The following is a 20,088-nucleotide window of genomic DNA, read 5'->3' on the forward strand; positions in this document are numbered from 1 at the left end:
ATGTAAAAAAAAAAAAAAAAAAGAAAAGAAAAATTCCTGACAACAGCCTCTTGCTTGTAAAATGTGTACTATACAGTTCTATTTTTAATTCTACTCCTGAAAAATGATTGTCCTTTCTCCACACTGCATTTGGGGCCTTTGCCACTGGTCTGCATGGTTTGTACCACTGAGGCCCAGCTGTCAGAGATGATGGCGAAGACGGATGGCAGAATTTGAGTATGTGTTTCTGACTGCTCCTGAACAAGAAATAGCCACAATGATGGGGCCCTAGCTCCAGGGAACCACTCCCCAGAATGTTACCTTCCTCCTGAGTTGGCTTTCCAGGGCTTGCATTGGGAAACAGTTCAATCCCCTACCTGTCCCTGTTTTGTTTTTTTCTCTCTATCCCTTTCTGACTTCAAAGAGTTTTGGAAAAGAAAAAAAAAATTTTTTTGAGACAGGGTCTCACTATATAGACCATGCTGTTCTCGAACTTATAGTAATCCTCCTGCCTCTGCATCCTGAATGCTGGTATTAAGGGTGTATGTCACTATTCCTGGATAGAAACTCTGTGTGTGTGTGTGTGTGTGTGTGTGTGTGTGTGTGTGTGTGTAATTCTTTAGATAGAGTCACGCAGCCCAGCCTTTGTTATGGCTTGTGCCACCATGCCTGGCTAGACACAATATTCTTTTATACTCACTTTCAACTTAAAAGTTTCAGGGGATACTGGGAGATACTACACAGCTGGTTCAAGGTTGCTGCATGGTTGAAGGGAGAGAAAAATCTTAAGATTATAAGACAGAAAATGAATGCCCCAGATGAAAAGGACAAAGGAACTGGTCTTCCATTTTGTCATCTTTCCTGTTCCAGACAGTACCAATCTGGAGACAGGAAGACTTCATTAACCAAAGAAAGTAGGTCACTTGACTTCTAAGAGAGTTGAGTACTCAGACCATTCCATTCCCCTCACAAGATACCAAGGTAATCCCAGGAAGTCCAGTTCCCTAAATATGCTTGTCAGTCACCCTGGACAAGTAAAGCAAGAGGAAAGAATTCATCCAAGAGTTCATAGGCAAGGAAGAAAGAACAGAGAGAATTTAGTTCTGAAAGGAAAAGTCTTTGCTATCCTAATACAAATTGCTAGAATCAATAAGCATTTCCAAGTCCCAGAATAGGAAAAAGTCAATTATTAGTAACATAATGATGCCCTTCCCCTGGATCCCATTTTTTTCTTGAATAACACTTGTTTCATTCCAAAAAAGAAGGTAGCTAAAGCCATTTTCTGTAGGTGTAAAGGATTGGAAAAAACAAAGTTCTCAAAGAGTCACAGTTGTCCTAGGCATAAAACCTAAAAAGTCAGAAGTGCTTAATAAGCAGAGTTGGGAAAACGATTTAGTTCAAGATGGCTGCCTACAAACCATGACTTATAACTGTGAAATCCCACCTCCCTTCATCTCACTTTCATCTCCACCTTGTTCAGACAGGAAATGTGTTCCACATAGTGATCTTATTTCACAAATGGAAACCCAGCATCCCAAGATCATTCTGCAAGTAATTTTGCACAGATACCTCACCCCAGTGCCTGTCTAGAGCCCATCCTAGGTCACCATATGACTTGGTGGTGACTAACTGCCTTAACCTTCTATGCGGAGGGAGTAGCTACACTAGGAGACCAGAGGGATGGGAAGGCTCAGTACTCTGCAAGGCTGGCCTGTCAGCACTTGAGCAGAAGCCAAGCTAGTGGCAGGGATGGCGTGGCTCAGGAAAACCTGTGAATTGTGCTTTTCTATCCAGGAAGTAGAGTAGACAGAAGTTGGTGAGGGAAATGGGACCTGGTTATGTTATTCTTGGACTGTGGATTTTGCTGACTTAAAACAGAATATCCTGTAAACCTGATATCTATATATAAATAATAAGCATTAACACAGCAAAATACTCAATGAAAAACTATCAGAGTTACATTTTTTCCCCTTAATCAGTCTCATTTATCCATTGGAGTGGAGTGGCTAGAACAACACTGAGGCTTCTGGAGGCCCCTGGAAAACAAGGCATCTGGTTGGACAGCAGGTGAGCACCAGGCTTCAAATCTGCATACATAAGCCTTACAAAAATGGACTAGAGGCTGAGCCAAACTAAAGCAGGACAGCCTTAGAGCAACAGCAGCTTCCTAGATGGGTTTGAAAACAGCCCTACGCAGGAATAACATGATTTCAAGGCCAAATTAAACAACATATTCCCTATAATCTGCATCCCCAAAGAACTACAAGATGAGGGGGAACAGAGGGTTTCTGCATTATATACAGACTTTCATTACGAACATTTGAATACAGACTTTCTATACACACATTACCTATATAATAAAAATGTACATGGCATGAGTATATGTCACTGTATAAATATAGAGTTTTAGAAATCTTGAACCCGCGCTTCCTGTTCACATCGGTTTCGCCTCCTCTTCCTCCCCACTCAGGTCCATCATTTGAGAGTTGGACAAAAGGGACAAGTATCATTTGTGTTGGTCTGGGCCCAGAATTTGATACACTGGAAAGAAAAAGAGACACACATATACCTCAGACTTAACTGAGAAAACAAAGTAAAGTTAGAAGAGCCATTAAGGATCCCGAGATCTAACTTCTTAGTGGGGGCAGGAGAGACTAGCAGGGCTATTTCAGTGGCTCTCTGTGTGTGGGTTATATGTGTTATATGTACTTCTTAGTATGGGTGCATGTGCATTGCGGCCAGCGGTTGACAGTAGGTGTGTTTTCTCCATCAATTTTTAAAAACATTTATCCATTGTATGTGTATGTACCTTCAGGGCTTTTTCTTATGAAGAATTTAGATGCTGGGTTGAAGATGTAGCTCAGTTAGAAGAGCGCTTGTCTAGAATGCAAGAAGCTGGGTTTGATCCCTAATACCACATAAACCAGGTGTAGTGATGCACATTTGTAACCCCAGCATATATGAGATGGAGACAAGAGGAGCAGAAGTTCAAGGTTTACCAAAAAAATAAATAATAAATAAAATCAAGGTCATCCTTGGCTACATAGGGAGTTTAAGACCAGCCTGAGATACATGAGAGCCAATCTCAAAGAAAAGAAAAGAAAGAATGAATTTGGATATTAATTCAATTCCTACCTCTTGGAAAAACGCAATAAACACAACAAAATGGTTAAGAAGAAATCATCTCTGTTGCTAATGGAATTCAAGTTAACAGGAATAGCTGTGAGTCAGTCAGTGAAGAGAATCTCTCACAGACAGTCCTCCAAGCTGTTCTGTTGCTAATCTCATATTCAGATTCCGTATCACTCCTCCCAGCTAAGCAAAGTATTCTGAAAATGCTATATTTGAAATAATAGCTGAATCTCCAAGAAAGAGAATTATCAGTGCTCAAGTATAAAGTGCTTATTAGTCTCCTACAGAGAATGGGGTAAAAAGCTGGGAGATCACAGCTGCAGATTCTGAACTCTGCTGATGTTGAAGCTACACATGTCTGAAAACTTTATGACTAAATATTATTGATAGGACTCAACCTAGTAAAATATTCAAGAAAAAAAATCTCAGCTGTCAGAAAGCAGTAGAGAGCAAGGAAGTATGTAATACCCACCTCCTTGTGCAACACATGGGTACATGCCATTGGATGCAGCTCATTGGGCTGAACAAGTTTCTGGCACATCAGACACAGCTTACAGGTGGCTGGAGCCTGTAGAATAGAGAAGACCAGGTCACAAGGTAACCACTATCTGAGTCACCTTGCCTTTCATGCCCATGATTCCAGGTATTATTCCCATGTAGCAGAACTATTCTTTATGAAAAGAAATATAAGTCTATTTCTACATTCTTGCTTAAAGTGCTTGCAGCATGTTCCCAGTAGAGCTACAAATACCCCTGATGTGGAGATGATGGTTTCCTCCAGCATTTTTAGCTGTAAGCCCACTCTCTCCTCACTCTGAGCTCCACATCCCAATGTTAAAAGAAAATAGTCTTACATGTGAAGACCTTCCAGGATATGAAACTTGGGCAGAGGGCAAGAACATTGGGCTACTGATTTGGGCCAGAGGAGCAGGGTACAGTGCCCGGATCCGACCAAGTGGCTGTGGGTAGAAACAATTTCAGAGAGAGGGAAGAGAGTTTGAGCAACAGAGAATGAAGCAAAAAAGAAATCAGGACCAGCAAAATAAAATGGCTCAGCAGCAGGTAAAGGCACTTGCCACACAACCCTGACGACCTGAGTTCAATTCCCAGAACTTGCAGGGTACGAGAAGATGGACTCCTGAAAGGTGTCCTCTACACATGCACTCTGGCATGCATGCCCACAGAAACACACCACACACACACACACACACACACACACACACACACACAAATTTTAAAACTTTCAAAAAAGAACACAAAAAGAAATCACTTATTTCTGCCTAGCAAGGAAAAAAGCAGACTAGATACCCCTGGCTGATGCTTCTCACTTTCAGTTTTTCTGAAGCTGGCCTCTTCTTGAACCTCTCCTGGGTAGCTCATCTTACCTGAGTACTCGCTGCCACCCGTTCATGCTCTGCCAGCCGTGCAGCTACCAGCTGGATTAGTTCTTCCATGGTCAGGCCTGCCATGGTGGTACGTGCTGTCTTGATTTGCTGAAGAATGTTGGTCATCTGGGCCCTGAAAAGAACAATGTTGAGGAAAAGAAGTCAATCCTTATGGGCGAACAACTATGCAACCTCCCTATTTCAAACCATAAGCATTTCTATGAGATACCTTGACTAATCCTTAAAGACTTACTTATTGCATTGTGGGAACCGAGTCAGCAGCTTCTCCAGGATCTTCTCCAATTTGTCTACTGGTTGAGGCCGGGGAGTCTCAGTAGAAGCCTTAATGCCACCCAAGCCTGGGGGAGGCGGGATGGAGGTGGCAGGGGGCATGTGTGGACCATGGGGGCTGACCAGGGAACCCAAACCAGGGCTATTTCTCCCATGTGAACCAGGAAGAGGTGGGGAAGGCTGGTTGGACTGGGAAAGGGCAGGGTTCAAAATTGGAAAAGACAAAGAGCGGGGATCAGCACTGGGCATAACCATGGGCATTGTGACCTGCCCAATAGAGAAGGGCATCCGAGGGGCCAGAGAGGGACTGGGCTGAAATACTTGAAGCATGAAATCTGCCTGCAGAGAAGAAGAGGTGGAGGACAAGAGAGATGGGGAAAAAGCATTAGGAAACTGGAGTAAGTGCTGAAAAGATGGTTCAATTGGTAAAGTGTCTGCCTTGCAAGCATGAGGACCTGAGTTCATATCTCTAGCACCCATAGAAAATCCTGTATTGGAGACATGTATCTGTAACCCCAGCACTGTGGAAACAGAGACAGGCAGATCCCTGGAACTCACTGGCCAGCTAGGCCAGTCAACTGGTAAATTACAGGCTCAGAAGGCTCAGAGAGAGACTATCCCACAAAGGAATAGAGAGAGTGACCTGAAGTCTACCTCTGGCCTACATAAACACACACACACACACACACACACACACACACACACACACATATCTTGGATGCACATATGCACACATACACAAACATACACTTATACATACATTATTATAAGAATATACAAAGACAATATCAAAAAAGAATTTTTTGAAAAAAAGAGAGCAGACCCAGCACTCAGGAGGCAGAGGCAGGCGGATCTCTGTGAGTTCAAGGCCAGCCTGGTCTACATAGTTCCAGGACAGCTGGGGCTACAGGAAGACCCTGTCTCAAAAAGACATAAAATAAATAAACAAATAAATAAACAAACAAACAAATAAATAAATAAATAAATAAATAAATAAAAACAGCAGAAATCAGTGAGCAACTCTTACACACACTCCTGCACTAAACAGGGATGGCCCCAATGTCTTCATAAAATGAGGACTCTGGCTCTGCCTCCAATATAGAAAGGTAGACTCCCCAGAGCCAGCACTCTTACCTCTGAGGGGGGTGGAGGCAAAGTGGGGGTGGGGATTTGAGGAAGACTGCTCAGCTTGGCTCCATTCCTCACTAACTGGATGTGACTATTAAACTGGTCCTAGAACAAAAGGAAAAGAAAGGATTTTCCTTTACTGCCAGGCTGAGTGAAGCACTGAGAAAGTATACTGCCTGCTCTCAGGAAAACACGGGAGTAGCAGGGCAGGCTCTGCAGTAACACAAAAGGTTACCTACCATTCTACTGTCAAACTGAGGTTGAATGAATCATCACCATCTACTATACTTACCCGGACATTCTTTTTCATTATCCGAACTCCATTCAGTCTTGTCTCCCACTCCTGTTTGGAACGAACTGTCTCCAATGTTGGAGGAGTTGACCTTGTAGGAAATCAAGAAGAATTCGCAATTTTTTTTTTTTTTGTTCTTTTTGAGAAAGGGTTTTCCTATAGCCCAAGCTGGCCTGAAACTCACTATGTAGACCAGGCTGGCCTTGAATTTGGTGAGATTAAAGGCGTGTGCCACCATGCTCAGCAGAATTCACACAATTTTTAAAAACCAATTCCTAATTCACTTACCACACATATTTAGAAATTGTTTTAACTGAAAATTACTGCATTGACTCCTTACTTGGTCCCTAAAAGTAGCTAAAAGTAGGATGAAAGCCTAGCACTTCTGCCTCCATTTTGGGTCTCTTTCACTTTGAGTCAGACTCCTGCTTGACTCTGTACAAACATGTTACATCTTGGGACCTATGAGTATTTACATAAGCCATCTCCTCCCCTTTTAAGGGTGTTGGCACAAAGATAAAGCCATTGTCCTAAAACTGTAGTCACCCCAGATTCTAGGAAGAACAAAATCTCTAAGGGAAGATACCCTCCAGATAAGGGCAATTATTCATGAGGTAAAGCTGCACCTTGGAACAGAAATGGTCTCAGTTGTGGGAACCAGACTGACCTCCTCTGACAGGACATCTTCAGATTACCTTGCAGAACCAAAACTGAGACAAAGATCAATGAGACCAGATCTTGAGCAGGATTGGTTAATTATTTACACCTCTTACCCCTCGCTCCAGTTCCTCCTCTATTTAAACCTACAGCTCAGCTGCCCACGGTAGTGCACTCCTGTAAACGCAATACTTTGGATAGAGGGAAGATCAGGAAGAATACACAAAATCCTTCCTTAAAAAAGGTGGACTGCCCGGCATGGTGGCGCACGCCTTTAATTCCAGCACTCAGGAGGCAGAAGCAGGCGGATCTCTGTGAGTTCAAGTCCAACCTGGTCTACATAGTGAGTTCCAAGACAGCTGGGGCTACAGGGAGACCCTATCTAAAAAAGACCAAAAAAATAATAATAAGACCAAAAAATGGGGCTGGAGAGATGGCTCAGCAGTTAAGAGCACTGACTGCTCTTGCAGAGGACCCCGGTTCAATTCCCAGCACCCACATGGCGCCTACGAACCGTCCTTAACTCCAGTTCCAGGGGAATTTGAAGCTCTCTTCTGACCACTGCAGCATTGCACGACAGGGTGGACTCCCATACATGCAGGCAATACACTCATACACATAAAATAAAAATATTTAAAAAAAAAAAAAAGACTGAAAAAAGACGGGGTGAAAAAAGATAGGGTGAAAAGACAGAGTTAGGTTCCCACCCACATCTACTGGTTCATAACATCCTATAAGATCCTCTTCCAGCCTCTATAGGTACTTGCACGCATGTTGCACATACACCCACGCATACAGACACAAATGCATATAAATAAAAATAAAATAAATCTTAAAAAATAACTAAATAGGGCCAGGCGTGGTGGCGCACACCTTTAATCCCAGCACTCAGGAGGCAGAGGCAGGCGGATCTCTGTGAGTTCAAGGCCAGCGTGGTCTACGTAGTGAGTTCCAGGACAGCTAGGGCTACAGGGAGACTGTCTCAAAAAAAAAAAAAAAACCGAAAAAAAAAAAACAAACAAAAAACCCTAAATAAATAACCCTAAAGCTCACATCGGTACCCCACAGTCTCTGGATCACTGGATCCCTCATCTGCTTTTACCAGTGTCATCGTATCAAACCTCCTTCTGCTTTTGGTATATTACTCATATTTGTCTTTCTTTTCTTTTCCTTTTTTTTTTTTTTTTTTTTTTGGTGTTTTGTTTCCCTGGGTTTTTTGTTGTCCTGGAACTATGTACTAGGCTGGCCTTGAACTCACAGAGATCTGCCTGCCTCTGTCTCCCGAGTGCTAGGACTACAAGCGTGTGCCACCGTGCCCGGCTTTTTTTTTTTTTTTTTTTTTTTTTTGTAGCCTTAGCTACCCTGGAACTTGTTATATAGACCAGGCTAGCCTCAAACTCACAGAGAGCTGCCTGCCTCTGCCTCCCAAGTATTGGGATTAAAACTATGTGCCACCATGCCCCCCTCCTCCTTTCCCCATTATTCATCTCTTTAACTGGTATACTAGGCTACGTATAGCCTAACCTGCTAGGACTGCCCAAGCCTGGGCTTTTGCCCTGTAACTCCAGTTACACTCTAAGACACAAAATAGCTGCTGGGGATGGGGGCATGGGGTGTTGGAGAGATGGCTCAGTGGTAAAGAAGATCCAGATTCGATTCCCAGCACTCACATGGCAGCTAACAACCACCAGTAACTCCAGTTCAGGAGATCCGATGCCCTGTTTTGGCCTCTTTGGGCATTGCACAACACAGGTGCACTGAGATACATGCAGGTATAAAACTCATACATATTAAATTTTTAAAAAGTTGCTGGGTAATGGGCCTTGAAAGATGAGGTAGGAGCAAGTGCTGGAGACCCCCAAGAGTCTAAGGCATTTGCTTCACTTAAATGACATCAACTTTCTATTTGTTTCAGATAAGGTCTCCTATGTAGCCCAAGCTGGCCTTGAACTTGCCATCCTCCTGCCTCAGACTGCCAAGTGCTAAGATTACAGGCAAGCACCATAATGCCTGGTTCATGTCATCATCTTTTAAATCAAATATTTGAAAAAGAAGATCAACCACAGAGAGTGAGTTCCTGTCTGCCTGAAAATACCATAGGGGTCCTTCAAATCCTAAGACAGAAAGAGAAATGGCCATGGAAGAAACCTCCAAAGACCCTTGTTATACTGTGACAGTTTGCCTATACATTATCTATTCAAATAGAAATAAGATAATTAAAAAGCACAAAGCTATAAAAAGAAGGAAGAGGAAGAGTAGAATGTAAAGAAATCACTGAGTAATTTTTACTGCACACTCAGAGATGGTTCTCAAATTCCCATGAGAGAATAAGCCCGAGCCTGCGAGCCTAGGGCCTTAGAATGGGAAGGTAGGTACTTGAGGGAAGTACTTAGAATGGGAAGGTGTATACTTGAGGGAAGTACTTAGAATGGGAAGGTAGGTACTTGAGGGAAGTACTTAGAATGGGAAGGTAGGTACTTGAGGGAAGTACTTAGAATGGGAAGGTAGGTACTTGAGGGAAGTACTTAGAATGGGAAGGTAGGTACTTGAGGGAAGTACTTAGAATGGGAAGGTAGGTACTTGAGGGAAGTACTTAGAATGGGAAGGTAGGTACTTGAGGGAAGTACTTAGAATGGGAAGGTAGGTACTTGAGGGAAGTACTTAGAATGGGAAGGTAGGTACTTGAGGGAAGTACTTAGAATGGGAAGGTAGGTACTTGAGGGAAGTACTTAGAATGGGAAGGTAGGTACTTGAGGGAAGTACTTAGAATGGGAAGGTAGGTACTTGAGGGAAGTACTTAGAATGGGAAGGTAGGTACTTGAGGGAAGTACTTAGAATGGGAAGGTAGGTACTTGAGGGAAGTACTTAGAATGGGAAGGTAGGTACTTGAGGGAAGTACTTAGAATGGGAAGGTAGGTACTTGAGGGAAGTACTTAGAATGGGAAGGTAGGTACTTGAGGGAAGTACTTAGAATGGGAAGGTAGGTACTTGAGGGAAGTACTTAGAATGGGAAGGTAGGTACTTGAGGGAAGTACTTAGAATGGGAAGGTAGGTACTTGAGGGAAGTACTTAGAATGGGAAGGTAGGTACTTGAGGGAAGTACTTAGAATGGGAAGGTAGGTACTTGAGGGAAGTACTTAGAATGGGAAGGTAGGTACTTGAGGGAAGTACTTAGAATGGGAAGGTAGGTACTTGAGGGAAGTACTTAGAATGGGAAGGTAGGTACTTGAGGGAAGTACTTAGAATGGGAAGGTAGGTACTTGAGGGAAGTACTTAGAATGGGAAGGTAGGTACTTGAGGGAAGTACTTAGAATGGGAAGGTAGGTACTTGAGGGAAGTACTTAGAATGGGAAGGTAGGTACTTGAGGGAAGTACTTAGAATGGGAAGGTAGGTACTTGAGGGAAGTACTTAGAATGGGAAGGTAGGTACTTGAGGGAAGTACTTAGAATGGGAAGGTAGGTACTTGAGGGAAGTACTTAGAATGGGAAGGTAGGTACTTGAGGGAAGTACTTAGAATGGGAAGGTAGGTACTTGAGGGAAGTACTTAGAATGGGAAGGTAGGTACTTGAGGGAAGTACTTAGAATGGGAAGGTAGGTACTTGAGGGAAGTACTTAGAATGGGAAGGTAGGTACTTGAGGGAAGTACTTAGAATGGGAAGGTAGGTACTTGAGGGAAGTACTTAGAATGGGAAGGTAGGTACTTGAGGGAAGTACTTAGAATGGGAAGGTAGGTACTTGAGGGAAGTACTTAGAATGGGAAGGTAGGTACTTGAGGGAAGTACTTAGAATGGGAAGGTAGGTACTTGAGGGAAGTACTTAGAATGGGAAGGTAGGTACTTGAGGGAAGTACTTAGAATGGGAAGGTAGGTACTTGAGGGAAGTACTTAGAATGGGAAGGTAGGTACTTGAGGGAAGTACTTAGAATGGGAAGGTAGGTACTTGAGGGAAGTACTTAGAATGGGAAGGTAGGTACTTGAGGGAAGTACTTAGAATGGGAAGGTAGGTACTTGAGGGAAGTACTTAGAATGGGAAGGTAGGTACTTGAGGGAAGTACTTAGAATGGGAAGGTAGGTACTTGAGGGAAGTACTTAGAATGGGAAGGTAGGTACTTGAGGGAAGTACTTAGAATGGGAAGGTAGGTACTTGAGGGAAGTACTTAGAATGGGAAGGTAGGTACTTGAGGGAAGTACTTAGAATGGGAAGGTAGGTACTTGAGGGAAGTACTTAGAATGGGAAGGTAGGTACTTGAGGGAAGTACTTAGAATGGGAAGGTAGGTACTTGAGGGAAGTACTTAGAATGGGAAGGTGTGTATTTGAGGGAAGTACTTAGAATGGGAAGGTGTGTACTTGCGGGAAGTACTTAGAATGGGAAGGTGTGTATATGAGGGAAGTACTTAGAATGGGAAGGTAGGTACTTGAGGGAAGTACTTAGAATGGGAAGGGGGGTACTTGCGGGAAGGTAGGTACTTGAGGTAAGTACTTAGAATGGGAAGGTGTGTACTTGCGGGAAGGTAGGGACTTGAGGTAAGTACTTAGAATGGGAAGGTGTGTACTTGCGGGAAGGTAGGGACTTGAGGTAAGTACTTAGAATGGGAAGGTGTGTACTTGCGGGAAGGTAGGGACTTGAGGTAAGTACTTAGAATGGGAAGGTGTGTACTTGCGGGAAGGTAGGGACTTGAGGTAAGTACTTAGAATGGGAAGGTGTGTACTTGCGGGAAGGTAGGGACTTGAGGTAAGTACTTAGAATGGGAAGGTGTGTACTTGCGGGAAGGTAGGGACTTGAGGTAAGTACTTAGAATGGGAAGGTGTGTACTTGCGGGAAGGTAGGGACTTGAGGTAAGTACTTAGAATGGGAAGGTGTGTACTTGCGGGAAGGTAGGGACTTGAGGTAAGTACTTAGAATGGGAAGGTGTGTACTTGCGGGAAGGTAGGGACTTGAGGTAAGTACTTAGAATGGGAAGGTGTGTACTTGCGGGAAGGTAGGGACTTGAGGTAAGTACTTAGAATGGGAAGGTGTGTACTTGCGGGAAGGTAGGGACTTGAGGTAAGTACTTAGAATGGGAAGGTGTGTACTTGCGGGAAGGTAGGGACTTGAGGTAAGTACTTAGAATGGGAAGGTGTGTACTTGCGGGAAGGTAGGGACTTGAGGTAAGTACTTAGAATGGGAAGGTGTGTACTTGCGGGAAGGTAGGGACTTGAGGTAAGTACTTAGAATGGGAAGGTGTGTACTTGCGGGAAGGTAGGGACTTGAGGTAAGTACTTAGAATGGGAAGGTGTGTACTTGCGGGAAGGTAGGGACTTGAGGTAAGTACTTAGAATGGGAAGGTGTGTACTTGCGGGAAGGTAGGGACTTGAGGTAAGTACTTAGAATGGGAAGGTGTGTACTTGAGGGAAGTACTTAGAATGGGAAGGTGTGTACTTGAGGGAAGTACTTAGAATGGGAAGGTAGGTACTTGAGGGAAGTACTTAGAATGGGAAGGTGCATACTTGAGGGAAGTACTTAGAATGGGAAGGTGTGTACTTGCGGGAAGGTAGGTACTTGAGGTAAGTACTTAGAATGGGAAGGTGTGTACTTGAGGGAAGTACTTAGAATGGGAAGGTAGGTACTTGAGGGAAGTACTTAGAATGGGAAGGTGTGTACTTGAGGGAAGTACTTAGAATGGGAAGGTACATACTTGAGGTAAGTAAGGTGAAGTTCAGCTTCTTTTTCTGCTTCTTCTAGTTTCAATACCAACAACTCTTTACGGCTCTCTAGTGATAAGATCTAAGGATACCAGGCACACGTGCAGACACACCCATGTGCACAGGCAGAGAGAAAGAGAGAGAGAGATTATTTTGTAAACACAAAGTACTCCTAGTCAAAATGAGCTTCCAAGCTCTTCTAATTACTAAAGCAGCATACCATCTGAAAGCACAAACCATAGCCTTGAGGACATCAGCTCTTTTTACCTCAGCCTTCCAGGCCCGCTCTGTCTCTTCCATAATGTTCCGATTTATTTCACCATCCTGGTTCTTGAGTCTATCCAGTTCCATTTCCCACACTTCTCTGTAGGATAAGAAACCAAGAACAAGACTAAGGAAAGAAAGATAGGCTTGATGAGCAACACCAAGGCAAAGGAAAACCCCAAACTGGTTTGCCAGGAATGCTACAGGAAGCCTCACTCCAGAGAGAGACAAATGCTCCATAGGGTGGTCTGCAAAGGTGCAGAGGCCCAACATTTGCAATCTTCAATTCTTCACTTGCTCAAATAAAGCTACTTAGAGCAGGAAAGGAATTAACTCTTAGATCCTAAACCCAGCTGAGCATAGTGGCTCATGCCTATAATCCTAGTTCTTGGGAAGCTAAGGCAGGTAGACTTCTGTTAGTTCAAGGCCATCTTGGTCAACAGGGTGAGACCGTCTCAACAAAAGCAAAGAAAAAAAATAGGTGGGCATGACGGCACACATCTTTTAATCTCAGCACTCAGGAGGCAGAAAAAGGCAAATCTCTGTGAGATCAAGGCCAGCCTGGTCTACATGCCCAGTTCTGGTCCAGCTGGGGCTACAGGGAGACCCTGTCTCAAAACAAAACAAAAAATAATTTTAAAAACCCACAAACAAGAAAAGAAAATATATTTCTAGCATATCTCAGCACTTCTCATTTTCATCAATTTCTTCTTTTGTTTTTGTTTTTTGAGACAGGGTCTCCCTGTAGCCCCAGCTGGACTGGAACTGGGTATGTAGACCAGACAAGTCTCAATCTCACAGAGGTCTGCCTGCCTATGCTCTGCCTCTGGAGTGCTGGGATTAAAGGTGTGAGCCACCACACCAGCTAGTTTCCTCCTTTTAAAAATACTTCCCACCCCTACCCCCACCATACCTATAGTGATATTCTTAGGATTAGGACAACCAACTCTTCTGGTATGCCTAGTGCTAAAAGATGTCCAAGGAGGTAGGCCTTTCTGTGTTAAACTGGACAGCTGACCCTGGTACTTAGGACTGACAAGGACTGACTCTGTTATGGAACAGAATCAGGAAGAGCATTTCCTCATATTATACTTTATAGTGAGCTGAAAGCATGGATTACTCAGATTAGTGGAGAGAATGATATGAAAATGTTTTAAGTTACCTTCACTGGATTAAAAAAAATTTTATTTTATTTTTATGTGTATGAATGTATTGCCTGCATGTATAAGTGCACCAGTGTCATGTAACGCCCTCAGAGTCTAGAAGAGGGTATCAGAGCCCATGGAACAGAATTACAGATGGTTAGCCGCAATGTGGGTGCTGGGAATTGAACCCAGGTCCTCTGCAAGAGCAGCTAGTGTTCTTAATCACTGAGCCATCTCTCTAGTCCCTCTCTTCACTGGATTTTAAAAGATAAAAATAGGGGGCTGGAGAGATGGCTCACTGGTTAAGAACAAATGTTGTTCTTGCAGAACACCCAGGTTCGAATCCCGACACCCACATGGCGGCTAACAACTGTCCATAACTCCAGTTCCAGGGGATCCGACAGTCTCTTTTGACCTTTGTGGGCATTGCACAACACGGGTGCACTTACTTAACATGGAAGCAATACACACATTCACATAAAATAAAAATAATAAATAAAATTTTTTTTTAAAAGATAAAAATAATTAGAGCTGGGCATGGTGGCACATGCCTTTAATCCCAGCACTCGGGAGGCAGAGGCAGGCAGATCTCTGTGAGTTCAAGGCCAGCCTGGTCTACATAGTGAGTTCCAGGACAGCTGGGGCTACAGGGAGACCCTGTCTCAAAAAGACCAAAAATAATAATAATAATAGACTGAGAAGTTACATGTTCTCACTTTTCTTTATTAAAAGAATTTTATTCCTCTTTTTTTAGTAATCATAAGTATTTGAAAAAGCAATTCATTCTCCTCTCCCTCCTTTCCCTCCCTCCTTAGTTTTTTAAAACAGGGTTTCTACGTTGCCTAAACTGGTCTCGAACCTGCAGTAATTCTCCTGCTTCAACCTCCCCACTGCTGGGATTAAAGTGTGAACCACTATGCTCAGTAAAAGGGAACAAGTCTTTAAGGAGTAATGTCTAAGGCCCCTTCCCCTCACATAATCTTGTTTGTAATCCAATTCTTTACAGACCTCTGCTCTTTATTTCATAGATACAGGACATGTTTGTTACATACACACTCATAAAGCCAGAATCCTCTTACCATAAGAACATACGAAATACTTTGAAGAATCCATCAGTGTCCCACCTAGCTTCCCATTCTCTCTTAGATAATGGGAGAATTATAGGAGAACATGACAGAGAACTGCCTTCTGTGTCTGATGAGATGATCCTGGAAGATCTCACACATACATACACACACACACACACACACACACACACACACACAAATATGTAATAATTTTTTTAAATGGCTAAGTTCCTAAACACAGTGATAAAAGTACTCAGCATTAACATATTCTAGCTACCATATAACAATCAGATTTCACTTCACTAAAGGATATTAATATAACCCATCATTTAAAAAAAAACACACACATGGCTCAGCAGTTAAGAGCACTGGCTGCACTTCCAGAGGGCCCAGGTCTGATTCCCAGCACCCACATGGTGGCTAACAACTGTCTATAATTCCAGCTCCAGGAGATTCAACACCCTCTTTTTTTTTTTTTTGATCTTATTGAAACAGGATCCCCCTGCAGCCCCAGCTAGCCTGGAACTTGCTATGTAGATCAGGCTGGACTTTAACTCACAGAGATCACCTGCCTCTGCCTCCTGAGTGCTGGGATTAAAGGTGTGTGCCACCATGCCCGGCTCAACACCCTCTTCTGGCTTCCAAGGGCTTTTCAGACAGGGGTGCACTTATATATATGCATGTAAAACACTAACACACATAAAAATAATTTTAAAAGTGGGGCATGGTGGTGCATGCCTTTAATCCCAGCACTCAGGAGGCAGAGGCAAGCAGATCTCAGTGAGTTCAAGGCTAGCCTGGTCTACATAGTGAGTTCTAAGCCAGCTGGGACTACAGAGAGACCCTGTCTCAAAGAGAAAAAAAAAAAAACACCACCACACTGGGGCTGGAGAGATGGCTCAGCTGTTAAGAGTTCTAGGCCAACAAGGGTTACACAGTGGGCTCCTATCTCAAAAAAAAAAAAAAAAAAAAAAAGAACTTTGAAAAAAATAAATAAAAACAACCACTACCACAACAAAAACTGTTCCCCATTTTTAGCAGAATCAAAATCATTAGGGGCCCAGGGGTGGCAGCGCATGCCTTTAGGCAGGTGGATCTCTGTAAGTTCAAGGCTAGCCTAGTTTACAAAGTGAGTTCCAGGCCAGCTTGGGGCTACAGGGAGATCTTGTCTCAAAAAAAAAAATTAGGATTTTTTTTTTTTGGCTTTTTTTTTGGTACAGGGTCTTGCTATGTAGCCCAGACTGGCCTAGAACAATCCTCCTACCACAGTCTCCCAAGTGCTGTGATCATACATGTGAGCATCAATACCCAGCTAAATTTTTTAAAAATTCTTGGTATTATTTTTTTCAATTCTATATTTCCATTGTTTTGCAGTCAGATTGTATAATTCTGACTTATTATAGGTCTTTTTGGTTTTGCTTTGAGACAGGATCTAACTGTGTAGCCCTGGGTAGACTGGAACTCCCTATGTAGATCAGACTGGCCTTGTTTATAGAGATCTCTTTTCTCTGCCTCCTGAGTCCTGGGATTAAAGACATGCACCTTGTTATGTTTGTTTTTAAAAATTAACTTTGGCCAGGCATAACCTTTAATCCCAGCATTCAGGAGGCAGAAGCAGGTAGATCTCTCTGAGTTAAAAGCCCAGCCAGGGCACACTGTGAGATCTTGTCTCAAAAAAAAAACCCCAAAATTAACTTTGTTCTTTATCATAGAAATTATAAAAATTTTATACAAATTATAAAAATTTTAGAAAACACAAAACAAAGAGAATCTATTTAAAACTCCCAACTGGAGACCCTGTCTCAAAAAAGAAACAAAAAAAAACCTCCCAACTGTTCTATTCTGGTTATATGATCCTAGACATGCTTAATCTTTCTAGGCCTCAATGTCATTAGTAAAAAGACTAGTAACAACAAGATAATATTAATGAGAAAGATAACTGAGAAAGCATATGTAAAGAATTAGAGCTGGGTGTGCACCTGAGAGGTTGAGGCAGTAGGACTGTCATGAGTTTGAGGTTAGCTTGAACTACATAGTGAAGTCTGGGCCAGCCTGGGCTAAAGTTTAGATCCTAACTCAAACAAAAAAAAAATAATAATTTAATATGGTTCTTACCATATGTACAGTATGTCACACTATTTATTTATTTTCTTGTTTCTTTAAGTATTTTTCAGTGCTGAGGATTGATCCTGGGGTCTTGTTTATACTAGGCTTGTGTTGTGTTAAATAAGCTATGTCTCCTTCCTGTACAAATTTCTTTTCTAAAAACCCAACTTGCTGCCCATAACTCCAGTTCCAGGGGATCCGACAGCCTCTTCTGTCCTCTGCGGGTATTGCATGACATGGGTGCACTTACATACATGCAGGCAATACATGCATACGTAAAAAATAAAAATAATAAATAAAATATTAAAAAAAAAAAACTCAGCCAGGCATGGTGGCGCACGCCTTTAATCCCAGTACTTGAGAGGCAGGTGGATCTCTGTGAGTTCAAGGCCAGCCTGGTCTTCATAGTGAGTTCCAGGCCAGCTGGGGCTACAGGGAAATTCTGTCTCAAAAAGACCAAAAAAACCCCCCAAAACTCAACTTCTTAGAATCACACTACCCATAAAAAGACCAATTCAGTTGGGCATGGTGGTGCACGCCTTTAATCCCAGCACTTGGGAGGTAAAGGCAGGTGGATCTTTGTGAGTTGAGGCCAGCCTAGTCTACATAATGAGTTCCAGGAAAGCTGGGGCTACAGAAAGACCCTGTCTCACAAAGAAAAAAAAATACCACTTCAAAACCAGGAGTGGATGGTTCATAGATGTAATCCCAGCACTGGGGAAGCAGAGGTGGGAGAACTGACATGAGTCTGAGGCTAGTCTGGACTACTAAATTTGAAGCTGTCCTGGGTTACAGCATAAGACAAAACACAACCTCTTCTGTCCTCTGTGTGGGGGAACTGGGACTAGGGAGATTGCCCAGTGAGTATAGTGCTTGCCGTGCAAATATGAACATCAGAGTCCAAATCCCCAGAACTCATACAAACCTAGGTGCAGTAGCACATGTCTGGGTGAGATGGGAGTCCCCAGAAGCTCAAAGGCCAGCTAGCCTAGCATAGGCAGTGGCAAACAACAGAGGCTGCCTCAAACAAGGTAGAAGGAACAAATCCAAAGGTTGTTCTGATCTTCTCACACATGCTACAGCACAAATGTGTGTGCACACACAGACACAGACATACACACACACACACACAAATTTAAAAATTAAGAAACAAAAACACAGTCCCCAGAGATCTGCTCGTCTCCAGCTTCCCTCCACATTATCCCCCAAACCTGGGGTTACAGATATATGCTGCTATGTCTAGCTTTTAAGTAGGTGTTGAGAATCTGAACTCAGGTCCTCATGTTTACACAGTAGGCACTTTACTGACTAAACCATCTCCCCAGCCCACAAATGTTCTTATCTACTGAAAATTCATTTGTTTCCACAAAAAGTTCTGTAAATGTCCTTCTCATCCCTCTCTAGGAAATCATTTGTGGATTAGGGGAATGGCTTAGTTGGTAAAGTACTTGCTTTGCAAGCTCAAGGACCTGAGTTCAGTCTCCAGAACCCAGATAAAAACACCTGGTGTGGTAGTATATAATTGTAATCCCAATGCTGTAGGGAGGTGGAGACAAATGGATCTCTGGGGCTGACTTGGCTAACCAATCTAGTCTAATTGGTGAGCTCCAGGATAGTGAGAGACCCTGTCTCAAAGGAGGTGAATGGTCTATCTCTAAGGCTGTCCTCTGGCCTCCAGATAGACACATACACATTTAAAAAAAAAAATTTGTATTCCCTTAAGTACCTTCTCCCCTCTTACTCTGCCTAGTAAGATGGTTAGGAACCCCAAACTCTAACCCACTTTAAGTACCTGGTCTCAAGGAGTTCTCCCATGTGTATGCACACTGCACATGTAAGTAAACTGTTTTTTCTTCCTATCAATCTGGTTTTTGCCAATTTAATTTGCAGCATCCAGTTGCTAACCCTAAGAAGGTAGAGGCAGTTTTTCCTTCCCATGACAAAATAAGTAAATGGTCCACTCAAAGTTCAAGGTAGCTGGGTATTGTGGCATATGCCTATAATCTCAGCACTCTGGAGGCAGAGGCTGGGGAACAGTCACAAGGCTGAGGCCAATCTAGTCTACCTAGCAAGTTCCAAGTCATCCAGGACTTCAAAGTGAGAACTTGTTTCAAAAAATAATACAAACCAACAAGGTAAACCAAGAAATTTTTAGCCAGGCCTGGTGGTACAGGACTGTAATCCCAGCTATGTTATGTAGGAGGCTAAATTTGGAGGATCTCAAGTTCAAAGCCTGCTTGGGCTACAGAGTAAATTTAAAGCCAGTCTAGTCAATTTAGAGAGACTCGGTCTCAAAATAAAAAAGTAGGCTGGAAATATAGCTCAAAGGTAGAGTTAGTATGCATACTAGTACACATACTAAGTACAATCTCCAGAACACCCATGCTAACCCATAACAGTATACAATAATATAGCAATACAATGCAATATAGCAGTTGTAGCAGTATAAAAAGTTTATCAAAGGCATATGCCTTTAATCCCTGCACTCGGGAAGCAAAGGCAGGCAGATCTCTGTGAGTTCAAGACCAGCCAGGTCTACATAATGAGTTCTAGGCCAGCTGGGGCTACAAGGAGACCCTGTCTCAAAAAGACAAAAAAAAAAAAAAAAAAGTTTATCAAAAGTAACTGACTATGTAGAGCAGGCTGGCCTTCAAGAGACACTCCTGCCTCTGCCTCCCTAGGGCTGCCCCCTAAGTGCTAGGATTAAAAGCATGCATCATTACTCCCAGCCTGTGAAACTAACTTTTAACAAGACATCACTTGACAAGTTTTGTAGTACTTAAAAAATGTATGAATTAAAAAGCTATTTCTAGCCAGGCGTGGTGGCACACGCCTTTAATCCCAGCACTCAGGAGGCAGAGGAAGACAGATCTCTGTGAGTTCAAGGCCAGCCTGGTCTACATAGTGAGTTCCAGGATAGCTGGGGCTACAGGGAGACCCTGTCTCAAAAAGACCAAAA

The 20,088-nt window shown here is 42.9% G+C and overlaps 1 protein-coding gene across 1 annotated transcript in view; it reads right to left on the reverse strand.

Annotated features, from left to right (window-relative positions):
• Positions 1-1,050: 1,050 nt before the first annotated feature.
• The window catches only part of Rnf214 (ring finger protein 214), a 40,136-nt gene continuing 21,098 nt past the window's right edge, over positions 1,051-20,088 (reverse strand). Inside the window, exons 6-14 of the mRNA XM_008850921.3 lie at positions 12,815-12,911; positions 12,541-12,629; positions 6,208-6,298; positions 5,922-6,020; positions 4,750-5,126; positions 4,497-4,629; positions 3,966-4,070; positions 3,584-3,679; positions 1,051-2,520 (exon numbers count right to left, since the gene is read on the reverse strand). Coding sequence (XP_008849143.1) covers positions 2,455-2,520; positions 3,584-3,679; positions 3,966-4,070; positions 4,497-4,629; positions 4,750-5,126; positions 5,922-6,020; positions 6,208-6,298; positions 12,541-12,629; positions 12,815-12,911 — 1,153 coding nt within the window. The 3' untranslated portion in view covers positions 1,051-2,454. The remainder of the gene's footprint in view (positions 2,521-3,583; positions 3,680-3,965; positions 4,071-4,496; positions 4,630-4,749; positions 5,127-5,921; positions 6,021-6,207; positions 6,299-12,540; positions 12,630-12,814; positions 12,912-20,088) is intronic.

The sequence above is a fragment of the Nannospalax galili genome, unplaced genomic scaffold, assembly GCF_000622305.1.
Source record: "Nannospalax galili isolate Female #2095 unplaced genomic scaffold, S.galili_v1.0 scaffold265, whole genome shotgun sequence".
NCBI classification, from domain to species: Eukaryota; Metazoa; Chordata; class Mammalia; order Rodentia; family Spalacidae; genus Nannospalax; species Nannospalax galili.